The 14300-nt window shown below is 38.1% G+C and overlaps 1 protein-coding gene across 15 annotated transcripts in view; it reads right to left on the bottom strand.

Annotated features, from left to right (window-relative positions):
• Nucleotides 1–14300, bottom strand: part of COL24A1 (collagen type XXIV alpha 1 chain) — a 159128-nt gene that overhangs the window by 48158 nt on the left and 96670 nt on the right. For all 15 annotated transcript variants that reach the window (XR_009962346.1, XM_062606484.1, XM_062606483.1 and 12 more), the window contains 3 exons: nucleotides 11891–11944; nucleotides 10924–10968; nucleotides 1248–1301 (listed from right to left, as the gene is read on the bottom strand). Coding sequence is in view for 14 of the 15 variants with exons in the window: in XM_062606484.1 (XP_062462468.1) it covers nucleotides 1248–1301; nucleotides 10924–10968; nucleotides 11891–11944 (153 nt within the window). In the remaining variant the exon portion in view is untranslated. The remainder of the gene's footprint in view (nucleotides 1–1247; nucleotides 1302–10923; nucleotides 10969–11890; nucleotides 11945–14300) is intronic.

Genomic DNA, 14300 nt, shown 5'->3' with positions numbered 1-14300 from the left:
ATTATTCATACCACATCCAGCCCAAACATCAGGCTTGGATGTATATTATATCCCCATACAAAGATTACACTTTTGTTGCAGACAGTACACATGACATAGTGATAACACCGTATTTTATGTTGTATACTGCAAATATACATTTCTTTAGAACAATTATGCCGGAAGTATGTTTTTTAAATCCACATAGCATGAACACTGGTATTATTGAATAGATAAAAGAGGAAGACAAACTCTACAGAAAAAGCATAGCAGTGGTAACAATTCTTGCACCATGAAACAACTTGCTTCCATTTGAGGATGATAGATCTTTTACTGCCTTTTCCCTCCTACCTAAACTATCAGCACTACCCTAAGGTAATCTTTGTTGTGCCAAGCATAATTATAAAGAACGAGAATCCTCTGACACTGAATTCTAAGAGGATATTATGATTAAAACCATATGAGACTTTTCTAAATTTTATTTTTTAACAAGCACTGCTTTCTATTGATGTATTTCCTTTCACAGATTATATAAACTGCAATTAAGATTTTAATGGAAGTTCTAATACATTATTAAGAATTCTTCAATAAAATATCCAAATAGTAGCTAATGATCTAGGTAAAATAACTCAGCCCTGCAGGGAAGAAATACAAATGGTGCTGGATCATTCTGACAAACAATTATGGGTTTATTATAATTGAAGCCGACATACAATTCAGTAATAGTTTCCTGTTTTTCAGTTTTAAAATACTTCACCTAAATACAACCATGTCAAATATGCTTAAACTATTTATACTGTTCTAGTCACATTAAGTCTGACAAACTTTTGCCTTCCTAACACAACTATTACTGCAAAGCAGATAAAACTAACAACACTGTCCTCTTCACTCAGTTACGGCATACAGCAGAATTTTATCTTTCTACTTTTGTCTTCATTATGTAGCAGTGCAAAACCAGTGCCTACTGTATAAAACAAGCATATTTTGTTTCTTGAATCTGTCATTTTCTGTGATTCAACAGCAGTGGATAGTAAAGTAAGCGACATAATCTGAACAAGATATCCACTCTATCAGCTCTAAATTAATTACAAAGTGAAATCAAAAATACCAGATGCATACCTCAAATAACAGCATTTGGGTTACCATTTATTACTCTGAAATAGCTACAGGAATATTAGCTTTGCCAGTGATCAGTAAACAATCTCTCACCAATGTTTTATCTTTCAAAACTGGTATTTGCTGCTGAGTAGTCAAATACGTTACTGTACCTTTTCACCAAGGCTTCCAGATGGCCCAGTTTCTCCAGGTAAGCCAGCTGATCCCTGTACAAAAAGCAAGAAGACTTATTAGTGTGATGTCTGTACTGATCATGGTTGACAGCTCCCCAGCAACTGGGCAGCACAGCACATTTCTTCATCCCAGAGAACCACTGGTCTGTTTTAGTGGGGAAGGGAGGACTGCACAAGCTAACCTGTCTTACAGTCCATCCAGGAGAATCACTGCATCTAAACACACTAACTTAAATGTCTACTCTTACAACAGAAATTACATTACCATCATACTGTCTTAACCACCTAAGTTCTGCCACCAAGCCCAGTCTTGCAGCACCAGAAACTTTATAGACGCACAATTAAAGGTGATAACTGCTCTACTAGCGCTTCGGTTTGACCACAAATTTCAAAGGAAATAAATTAAGTGGAACAAAGTAAAATCCAGTCAAAACAAAAATTACATCAAATCAGGTGTTGTCAGAATTTTCCCTTTAAGAGCTGTAGCCCCAAATGCCTTTGAAGTAGATGATCAGAGCCTTTCAGTACCTCAAAAATGAAATAACTCTCTCCTGAGGCTCTCCCACAAATTTCCACTGCATAGAACAAGTACCAGTGTATGGGGGTGAGAAACATGAGAGGGAGTACTGTTAAAAAGCTTGTTGCAAGTGCCTGCAATATCCTTTTTATTATGAAACTAAAAGAAAAAGAAAAAATATAGTTCAAGGCCCCAGCTGAGCAATGTATGAGGCAGTGATCTTGGAAAATAAAAGCAATAGGTGCCCAGAGTAACCTGCATGACTGCTCATGAAAGACAGCAGAAATGTGTGTGGAAGCACCTAGTAGAGACATAATTAAAGAAAACACGTATAAAATGGCAATTCACACAATGGCATTGCTACCTCTACATGTATAGGAATGTCCTAGATTTAGGAGCACTACACTAGCAAATAAGTTTTTTTCCTAAAAAGTGTAACTTCTGAGCTCACTAGACTGCTCACATTACTTTCAAGAGCCTAGTAATGATTTATTCAATCAAAATAATTTCACAGCAGATAGACATTTCAATCTGAGATCTCTTCCTTTCGGGGGGGGGGGGGGGGGGATATACTTAAAGTTTTGTAGCTTTTACCTGTATACTTGTATAATTTCAATACAATTCACCCTCAAGTACTTTAACATGACGTGTACAAAGTAATGGATGTTTTATGATTTCTTCTTATTTTCCTGGATTGGTAGCTACTCTGGAAATCTCACAATTTAAATATATTGCAATGAGCACGGATACAGCTGCCTTCGAGGCTCACAACACTGGCACAAACTACTTTCTGGAAGGGAGTAAAGAGATAAACAGGCATTTCTATGTCTACTGGACTACTTTTTTATGTGTGAGAACTTGTGTATTTTATGTCAGAACTGAGATGTCTCTTGGCTTGGCAGCAAAGACTTCATCCTGGCAACACAAGCACTAGGATGATGCCCAGACGTCACTGGCAGGAATGAGGGACGTTCACGATGAACTCTGAGAGTGAAAGCTACCACTGCTACCAGTCATGGCCAACAGCAGACCCTGGTACCAGACAGAAACCTGTGAGACAAAGAATTACCTTGTACTCTTGCTCATCAAGATAAAGTGTGTGGAGATATGGTTTCAAGAGTCTGCAGACTAATCACTTAGATTCTCTTATTCCAGAAAGGACAGAAGACATAACCAGAGCCAAGATGTAACTCAGACCTACTCTGAACCATTCTACTATACAGCCTCTGATCAAGTCCCCTTTTCAATTCAAAAGTATTGTCTTTCTGACTCAGTTTCTCTGGTCTGAAAAAGTAAAAATGACTAGGAAGCAGTGACTGTGAATGTGCTGTTGTATTACCCAGTACATTAAGACTAGCCTACAATGGCTTCCAGACTGAGGACAACAGCTGGCTATTAGAGAGTTTCCTAGAAGCTGGCTGTTCCTCAGAAGAGAGTAGTTAAAAAAAAAAAAAAATTAGAGTAAAAACACTAGAAGAAGAAAGTTGGTTTTCATTGATAGAAAAAATGGGAAAGAAACTGAATAAGAAGTGGGCATGTATGTAAAGTGAAACAGTAGCCAAGATGAAAAAAATAACTGAAGCCAGTGAAATGGTAAAGGCAATAAGAACTTCAAGAGGAATGAAGGAGTAAGAAGTTCATTACAAGTTAATTAAATGCTCTTCCACCCCTCCATTCAAAACAGAGTTAAGTGTCCGATACTGAGACAAAGCTAGGGCAGGTATGTGTAGAGGCACAAAAAAAAAAGCTTATTTAAGAATATAATTTTGTTTCTTAAAACAATTAATAGCATACAGTGAAGAGAAAGTGCAATCAGAGCAAAAACATCTTGGTCCACCAATATATTAGCCATAAAGTAATGCTTTCCCTATGGACTTTTTAAAAGATCACATGGCTCCTTACATCCCAGATTTGGACTGGCTTATTATAAAGACCAGCCACTAGTACTGGACTGAGGTTTCAATTCTCCCTCTTACGTCAGCAGATACATACAGTCCAGAGCAGGTTTGTTGAGCCAGTGTCTTCCAGCATCACTTCTATCCGTTATGGAGTTGTGGTGGATTCCAAAAATCAAACTGAATGTACTGGGCAACAGAAAAGTAAAGTAAAAAAAAACCAGAAATGGTAAAAAAAAAAAATAAATCTCCTTATTGAAAAAAATAGCAACAAACTTTCTTTTACAAGAATTTGTGTAGAACTCTGCATGACAATAACAGCATTTTAGAAACTTTCCTGACAGGAGCATTTTTGTGGAAAATTAATCAGAGACCAGATCTCACAAGTAGCACATGCTTGAGAAATACAAATAATCTTTCCAGGGCATATGCTCTGTGTCAGAAACCGGACTGTATCTGAAGAACTGAAAACATGTTGTACACTTAATGCAAACCCAAGTATGGAGTAACCCATTGAAAAGCTTAGTAGTGAGAAATAAGTATGCAACTGGTTGCAAACATTCCTGTGAAGGCAGTTACCTGTCAGTTTGTATGCTAACACACTCTTCTGTGGCAACTGAAAATTTTCCAGCCCAATGCTATTTAGAGTTCTGCATTTCCAAACATTTTTATTCAACATTATTTAAATAAGGTAGCATTATTTTAATAAGGTGACATAAGTAAATTTATTATCTTGACTCATTAACACTTTCCTATGAGCTTTTTTGGTATTTCTGATTAATTTTCATTAAAATCTATCCTGAATCTGTGCTGAATCACTTCATCCAGAACCAGCATTCAGCAATATCATAATCTCTGCCTGCTCATTAAGACTCCCACTTAAACATTTCTTTAGGAGTCCATCAGCTTCATATTTCATGAAGGACTTTATTTGTACAGTATGTAAAAAACCCCAAAATGAGCCAACATTTAGGTTTGATTTTAACAGATCAAAATCTACTTGAGGATCCTTGAAAATTCAACAATCTATGTTTGAAAGACAACCAAGGGTGTTGTACAGGAGGAGGAAGAAAAGTGGATGCCCTAGCAATCAGCTTCTACTATTTCATACCCAGATCACAGATAGAAAATTACTTCTACAACTCAGTGTTATAAAAATGAAATTCTAAGAAGTAAGTACTGACCCAAGCTCTGTTTTGCTAGCTGGACATAATGGTAGTAACAAATATTTTTAAAATCAATTTATTTGTACCCTGCTATCGCAGGCATTAATACTGGATCTGTTCAGGTATGCCTCTAACAGATGTGAGCCAGATCAGGCCTACACAAAAATTAGGAAGAAAGCATGAGGCAGGTTTTATATTGGCTGCTATTTGGGCTTCACAGCCTCTGCAGAACAACAAAAGGCAGCCGACCTGTGAGAAGGAGGTGTCATGTTAAGTTGATAGTGTATGCTCCAGAGCAGGTAAGTCTTAGATTTCTGGGTGAATTTGTATCAGATCAGTGCTTTCATGTGACTTTCTTCAATCTGATCAAAACCAGTATATTACAGAACCAAAGACTTTCAACAGAGCCTTTGTACAGAACATTTCCTTACTGCTGTAACAGTATCAGGTATGAACTGAATAGAGTACCTGTTAATGTCCTGCACTTAGAGGTGAGAGTTACCTGAAGTGCTAAAAAGAAAGCCCTGTGTTCAGACCACTGGGAAAGCTCAATACAACTAACCAACAAGAATAGACTTGAAAATGGTGCCACATTTGAACTCGTCATCTGAGGAGCTCCTGCCTGGCAGCTGCTAAAACCGCTGTGTGCCACATAGCAATGGGTTTGTGTGGGCCTTTTTTCTTATTCAGGCTGGTGGCTCCACCCCTAAACCTTAGAAACTATTTCCTACCTCATAACCACAGTACTAAAAATGTTATGAAGTGACCATGAGATCACCCAGGATTATGATGGGAAGCATAATATTTGAAAAGCAGATGTTATTTTCTTCTTTTTGACATTGAGATCTGTCCAGCTGTTTTGTTGTTTTTTTTTTTACATCTGTTGAGAAAGTTATTTGGCAATCAACCAGAGGTGATAATCCAAGTGAAAATCTCTGTTTTGCTACTGCCAGTGGAGCAGGTGAACGAAAACAGACAAGCACCATATTTCTACCTCACAGATGACGCTTCACTCGATTTTTTTTAAAGGACTAAGAACTTCCACTACCTGAATATTTGGGAAACAAAATGTATTGACACCATTTCTTAACCTACAGAAGCTGTAGGAAAGAAATAAATTGGTTAAATTTTACTTCAGATACACTGGTGTAAAGAAGGGTAATTCTGTTTGACAGTGCTATGCTTAGAAGCACTATCAAGTCCTTCAAGAAAATGGGCATCAGTTTAAAAAAGCTAACCTATGGCTATTGTAACCTATTTCCCTACTATTCTTGAGGAAAAAACCCTAGCAGCAATGACAGTATATCAGATCATCAACAGTAACACCAAGAAGCACAACACAGACACAGAAGTATCATTATTATCATTCACTGTAAAACCTTCACATAACTTACCTTAACCTGTATCCAACTGCTTTCTGAAGGCAGTGGAACTAGTTCCCTCTTCCAAAACCCTTGGCAATACCCCATGAATTCATCAGTCTTTTTAAAAAAAAACACGTTTTCCTCAATTGACTTCTCTTTTGACCTATGGCTTACAGTTCTCGTTTGCATATCCCCAAAGCCCAGACTTCAAAGAACGCTTTCTAGTGAGTATCCAGCAAACAGCAGTTAAAGCCCCTTTAGTTTTTTCTTTAAGCAAAAGTTATCGCAGTTTCCATTCTCCATGAATTAAGCATCCCTGGTGCCTAATCCAGCTGATTTTTACCTCTGAAGGACATTTTCTGGGTCTTTGAAGATAATTTTTCCAGGATTTGTGCTCATGAGCTCTGTTTATTTCATTTCGTTTTTTTGACACCAGCTGTATGTGCTGCAGATGATAATTCTACACTTGTACTCTGTGTTATCATATGTATAAATGGCAGTGATTTCTAATTCATAAGTGTATGGGCCAAGGTCTGAATTTCTGTAATGGAGCTGGCAAAGAGAAATTGGAATTAACTTGCACTTGGTTATCCAGCATGACCCAGTGTGGGTAAACACTAGCACTACCAAACAATATCACAGTCTTGACAAGTAATTATTTAATGTTCAGATCAGTTCAATTTTGTGCCATAAAATTTGAACAATAAATCATTTTCTTAAATCATCCCTCACAATTGAACACAGGTCATTTTTATGAGATGCCTGAAGCTGGTTTCAGATATTTGCTATCCACCACTGGATAACATCTGATCTAAGCATACAAAATCCAACTACACACATCAACATATTTCCTCCTCCAAATATAAGGACAATTTTATAAGTAGCTGAGGTGGTTGTTTCCTTTGGCATGACTCCCAAAGGATTTTGTCTCATCAGCACTGTAAATTTGCTCTGTCTGATGTCCCCTACTATTCACTATCTTAACCCCTTGTGCTACAATTGGACCTGATGGTCATGCAGTTAATGGAGTACCTTGCAGCAAAGGACAGCTGCTGAGTCTTACTGCAGCTTTTGGCTCTGCTTAACCAAGCAGCACTACCCAGACCTACCCACCTTCTTCTTTAAGGTCTCTGTTGCAGACAGAGAAACAGTTTTTGTTGCAGGACTTGATTAAGTAATAGTGTCTGAAGTTTGATCTTAGGCACTTTCCTGATCTAGTATTAAGATGGATGTCATTTTAAGCTTGTGAGCATTTTATAAAGTTACTCTACTCAGTTTCCACACTGGACAAGCATCCAGAAACACTCTGGCAGAAATGTGCTCTGAGTCAGCAGTTTCATGTGACCTAAGAAATGTTTGACAATACAGCTTCTAGCCCACTGTCAAATCTGTATTTCAGTACATATCCCATCAACTACACTGAATAACCAAGCACTATGGCCCAATCTCCTGCTGCTGAAATTTCCCTGCTTGTGCACAGTTGCCATCTGTATTTTTCTAAGCACATACTGAGCAGTACTTGACCTGAAAAGCTGCTACAGAAAAGCAATAACTATTCTGGTACCTCATGCAGCAGTGACAGATATATTAGTCAAAGACAGAAGATAGATGATAGCAAGAAAAGTAAGAATATAAAAAATGAATTTTCTTTTGGAGAACTGCAGTACTGAAATGGATTCCTCATCGCTAAAAATAAAAACAACCCACAAACAACAGATAAGCCAGAAGGGAGTGGGTTGTGTGCAGAAGGAAGAAGCCATACACAGAATTCTATTAGACACTAGACTTCCTATCAACATTTCAGTAATTTGTTTTTCTCTTTACCTTTACTATTGAATACAGCAATTGCACATTGTTTAGTACTATTTGTGTGTGTGTGTGGCATGTTAGATTCCAGGGATGTTCTGGAGTCATCATGTATGCCACCAGAGCCAACACTGAATAGCAGGGGATGGATTTACCTGTGAATGAAGAAATGTGTATTCTCTCTGCACACCAAAGAAAAGAAAAATTACTTGTCATGAACAGAAGCTGGTGAGAATCTGGAAGTAAAAACTGCATCCAAAGTGTACATGTGATTTTGTGTCAGGACTCACATCTGGAAAACCACTTTCTGCATATGAGAAAAGCAATCCTCTTCCTGCTAGTACTTCTCAACTAACTTAGGAAAAGCTTAACTGTTACAGATTACAGTGGTGAATAAAGTGAAGGGAAAGAATTTTGAAAGGTCTTCTGTGAGTTCTGCTGAGTGTGTTTGAAAGGCTGTCTCTTGTTCTTGATGGTTTACCATTGGCCTTAACCAGAAAATGATAGATACTATCCCCCTAAAGACCAGTGGGTGTTAGTTCTCTGCTGCCAGACAACACAAAGGCAATACAATAGTATCAAGGGCCTATGAAACTCATTTGATTAAAATATGTACATAGAGCAGAAGACATTTTACAATTCACAAGTAAAAATTAATGTCAATAGCTCAGAAATAACTTCAGCTCTCAGGTATCTCATGTCATCCCCTCTATCGCACACAAATTCTCCAAACTGCAAGTGTGGGAAGTGGTAATTAATGGGCCATAATTATCTTTCATTATAACACTAACAGGGCTGCAACACCCCCTCTTTTGGCACAAAGACTGTTTTTGGTATTTTATTCCTGCAGTCTGTCCCTGATTCAGTTAGGTAGGTAGTATGATTATTTTATTAATCATCACTGCAACATATAATCATTGATTATATATTTGAGCTAGTGAATTGAATTAGAATGGAGCTCATTTAGCAGTGAAACATATTATGTTCATATAAAATACCTGAGTTGTGGAAAATGTGTTCACTGAATTCGAGTTCACTGAGGAAAAAGCCCATGACAAATCCAGAAATTTAAGGTTAAATAACCAGCTTCTGTGACTGCTTATGCATTACTATTAATGAAGTGACTTACAACTTAGCTTAGTCTTTTGTTGAGGATTTTGGTGCATGTGGCACTGTGCAACAGAGTAAATGCTATAAATTTTCCCTAACACAATGCAGGCTGAAAAACAATCCACATGTAATAAGAGCTTCAACAGGAGATTATACTACTTTGTCCCAATACAGAGTAATTTCTACATTTTTCCATAAAAGCAACATAGTGTTACAATGTCCTATCTGTTCTGCTCTACAGCTACATCTTCATTCTCCAGTACTCACCCAGGTTTGCCCTAATTATTCAGCAATATAAAGAATCCCAGATTTTCCAAATGGTATCATAAGGAAACTATTATCTTACAGCTCTGATTACAACCTAACAAAATGAAAGTTTTGCTATGCATAAACTGCTGAACAAAGCTAAGCATCAAGCTGCTGCTAGCTATACTCGCTAGATTTAGAGATATGCTGGCTGACCATATGGTGTTACACAGCACTATTGGTTCCTGTCTAAGCAGACACTTTTAACTGACTGAGAGTCCAGGTTCTCAGTACCCTTCCCTGGAGCACAGCCTTCAGAAATGCACAGAGGAGCTGGTCTTGACTTACAAGCAGTTCAGACAGTTTTAGCAGTAACCAATCATTTAATATGCTGCCTGGAGTATATCTGCCTGGTGTTTATCAACAATGCAAAAAAGCTGAACAGTGTTTATGTTAGTACAGAACTGAGCCCAAAACAGTGTGCGATATCTCTCCTTGGCATACATTAACTTAAGAAACAAGACCAATTTCATCATCTTCTATGCAACATCTGGGTAACTCAAGCATGGGTCAATAAGCACACACCTGCTCATAATTCCCAGACACAAGGTAAAAAACCAAAAGGGCAGGAAATGAAATTAAGCAGAGATAACTGCAAAACAGTATGTTTAAGTGATAATTATCAACTACAAAAGTGCCTACAGCAGAAGAAGTGGGAAAGGCAACTTTTAAAAAGGACTGGAGACTGTGGATAAAAAACTGAATAACAACACGCTGTTACAAAAATGTGCATGTGCATCTGTTTTCCCTTTCTCTCAGCAGTCAGAGCAGTTTGGGCAGTAAGCTGGGGTCACAGATGTTTAGGTGAATTAGAAACAGTCTACAGGAGGGCAAGAATGTGACTTACCTAGAAAACATGAAAGGCTAACTGAATTGGGACAGTCCCAATTGGAGGCACAGAATAACAAACATCATTTGTAAAATGCTTTTTGCAGAAGGAAGTCTGATTATACAATTAGAAGAACGTTTTAAAAATAAGGATGGAGAAGCCCTGGGCTGCCTACAGGTCATGGAGCCTTTGTTCTTGGAGCTTTTTAGTAACTGATTATCCAAATATTTGTCAGGAGTGATACAAAAGGAACTGATCCTGCCTAGGCAGTAGAAGATGGAGGTCACCTTCAGTGGTGTGATTTTATGAACAGGAGACAGAACAAGTCTGCAAAATACATCTCAGGCTAAATGCAGCCTCTTGAACAATTTAACTGGAAAAGGATCATCACTCACTCTCTTACCTGAACGTGCTTTGGAAGATCCCTACAACTACCTATAATGTTCATGCAACCTATTAGGAAAAAGGCAGAATTGACTCTGGAAAATCATGGGGATTTTCTTTAAATAGTACAATTCTGAAAGACCACAAAAGGTATAGCCAACATCCTACAGCTTCAAAGGAAAGCAAATTTCATCAGAAGGTCACTGCAACAAATTACTCATTCACTCTCAAATAAACAAAGAATTAAAAATAAAACTAGAAAGGGAATTCAAGCTTACTGCTTCACCAGTTTTCCCAAGCTTTCCTTGATCTCCTTGTTCTCCCTGTTAAATGTAGAAAACAGATGATGTAGATCATCAAAAATGTAATTTCTTTCATATGTGTATACTGAAGTCCTCTATTTTCCTAAGAGCCTCTTTTATTTTCTAGATTATATCTGCCAGTTAAAATTTTAAAACCCAAAATTAAAGCAACCTGCAAAAATTTAATTTTATCAGTGGCTAATTTTGATTTTGTAAAAAGATTTAGGACTTGCCCACAAAAATGAAAACTATGTATTAAGGGCTCACTTAATACCTTAAGTCAGCAAACACTGCAAATAAATGATTTTGTTTTTATTTTACTCTTCCTTTCAGAAAATTTCATTCGTTATTTTACAGCTACTTCAAAAGCAAATGTTTTTTAAACATAAAGTAAAAAGTAGATGGACAAGGGGCAATAGGTTAAAACTTAAACAGGGGAAGTTTAGATTTGATATAAGGAGGAAGTTCTTTACTGTGAGGGTGGTGAGGCAACCACCCAGAATGGGTTGCCCAGGGAAGCTGTGAATGCTCCATCCCTGGTGGTCTTCAAGGCCAGGTTGGACAGAGATTTGGCTGACATGGTTTAGTGTGACGTGTCTCTGCCCGTGGCAGGGGGGTTGGAACAAGATGATCTTGAGATCCTTTCCAACCCTAACGATTCTATGATTCTATGAAATGTTATCTGTGCACACGATTAGTAACTTTAACTTTACTAAGAAATAGTAGGAAAATTGACATTCTGAATTTTAACAAACCTTCCCTCCTCCCAAAACCCTGGAACTGGCACTAAGTATTCAATTAGTTAATTACCAGTATGATATGTTACACAGAAGCATGTGTACTCACATCCTTTCACTGCCATGCCATTGTACGCAGCAGTGTATAATTTTACACAGTTTATACTTCAAACACATTTTATTTCCGACATAAAAACATCACTTACCTTCAAGCCTTCTGGTCCAGGATCACCTACATAACCTTTCTGTCCTGGCTTTCCCTAAAATAATGATTAGAATAAAATAGTGTAAATACTTCATTTTAAAAGATAATTTCATCCCAATTTCTATATTTATCAAAATACATGCACTCAAAAATTTACAGTTTAGCCATATTTAATACCAATGCTTGAAGCAAGTATTTTTACAAATCTGCACCTGAAAACACACTCTTGATTATTACAGCAAGTACTTGCCCAGTAATCAGAATGTGTCAAAGGAGGTGATCCTGCCCCTCTACTCTGCTCTTGTGAGACCTCACCTGGAGTACTGTGTGCAGTTCTGGTGTCCTCAACATAAAAAGGACATGGAACTGTTGGAACAAGTCCAGAGGAGGCCACAAGGATGATCAGGGGACTGGAGCACCTCCTGTATGAAGACAGGCTGAGAAAGTTGGGGCTGTTCAGCCTGGAGAAGAGAAGGCTGCGTGGAGACCTCATAGCAGCCTTCCAGTGTCTGAAGGGGGCCTATAGGGATGCTGGGGAGGGACTCTTCATTAGGGACTGTAGTGACAGGACAAGGGGTAACGGGTTAAAACTTAAACGGGGGAAGTTTAGATTGGATATAAGGAGGAAATTCTTTCCTGTTAGGGTGGTGAGGCACTGGAACGGGTTGCCCAGGGGGGTTGTGAATGCTCCATGCCTGGCAGTGTTCAAGACCAGGTTGGACAAGGCCTTGGGTGATATGATTTAGCATAAGGTGTCCCTACCCATGACAGGGGGGTTAGAACTGGATGGTCTTAAGGTCCCTTCCAACCCTAACTATTCTATGATTCTATGTCCCTCCTCATTGCAGGGGGTTGGACCAGATGACCTCTGAAGGTCCCTTCCAACCCAGACTATTCTGTGATTCTGTGTCTTAACTCTTAAAGCATTTGACACTGAAGAAAAAATAGTCACAATCCAAGAATCAATCATATATCAACTTAACCTCAAAAAACCAATTGAGGAGACAAAGAAAAGGCAAGGTCACATACTCTCCTGACTAATTCCAGCAGAATAAGGACTCACACTAATAGAATTTGATGTCTAGATGTTAGGGATTGTTGTCATAACTGTCCTTCCTCAAACAGACAAAATCAGCTTAAATCTCTCTCCTCTTTATCAAATTGATTAGTTTAAGCATCATCTCTCTCAACTACCATTTTGCTGCTGGTATCTTGTGGCTATGATACTCTGATAATAACATATTGTTACCTGGGTGAAATATAGCAACACCAATCAGAGCAGGAGGCCATGAAGTGCTGAGATCTTTGAAGCATTTTATAATATACATCCCTCCATCTGCCGTCACTCACACATATCCACAAAGGCATACAAACCAGAATGCTTCTCCTGAATTTTCAATTAGGTGCTTATAATTTAATTACGTCTCAATTTCGGGAGGTAATTTTCCTTTCAGATATACTTTATTTCCTCTACAACATAAACCTTGGCCTGACCCTTTGGTTATCTAAACAGCATAGCCCTGCTTAGAGAAACTTTCCCCATCTGCTCTGAGGCAAAGACCCTAATTCAAAAGTAACGGTTCAGTGGAGCGGATCTGGCGCTTGAGCAAGTTGCTAATGAGATTGCTGAAGCCTAACAACTGGACAAAGAAAATTAATTCAACATTTTAATGTTTCCATATCAAAAAGATGCGGATTTCTGCTAAAAGGAAATTATCAGCTGTCGTTCCAGCAGACTGAATAATTGCAATTGCAGGACTCTGTAATGAGAGCTTTCCTTTCCACATCAGCTGTCCCGAGACAAGAGCAACTAAATCAACAGATAAACAGGTTTCTTCAAAGAAAATGGGATTTGTCCATTTGGCTCCTTTGTTCTGGCTGCTCTGTGCCTGCCTTTCAGAGCACAATGTCTACGTTAGTTTCGGAGCATCTGATAAATTCTCTGTATGGCTTAAAATTATATTGTCTTAATAGGTTCCATGACTTCTCATATGATTCCCTTTTTATCTCTCTTGTTCTCTCTCTGCCTGCCTGAGTGATTTCATTTTGCCCTACAAGTTCCAACAAATATCACTGCTTTAGAAACACATATTTGCTTTTGCCAGTGGATTAAAGCATAGCACAGTCAGGAATGCAGGCAGAAAAGACTGTGAAAAGAAGCTCTGAGAGACCCATATAAAGCAAGTCATGTCTTTCCACAAGGCTTAGCAAAGTGAGTGACAAAAAAAAAAACCTCAACAAACAAACAAACTACCAAGTGACGGCTTCTGCAGTTCACTACATGCTGTTTAACTACTTCACTGCAAGGAACCTCAAGGTCTTTCTAGAGAGTAAGACTGTAATGTAAAACTGTTTGAAACTAAAGTAACTGAAATTAATTTAGTGACCACTGTTAACCATCTTGATAATTT

The sequence above is a fragment of the Pezoporus occidentalis genome, unplaced genomic scaffold (assembly GCF_034315485.1).
Source record: "Pezoporus occidentalis ecotype Australia unplaced genomic scaffold, CSIRO_AGI_Poc_V1 ctg97, whole genome shotgun sequence".
Classification (NCBI taxonomy): Eukaryota; Metazoa; Chordata; class Aves; order Psittaciformes; family Psittacidae; genus Pezoporus; species Pezoporus occidentalis.
This window is presented reverse-complemented; position numbering and strand designations above follow the sequence as displayed.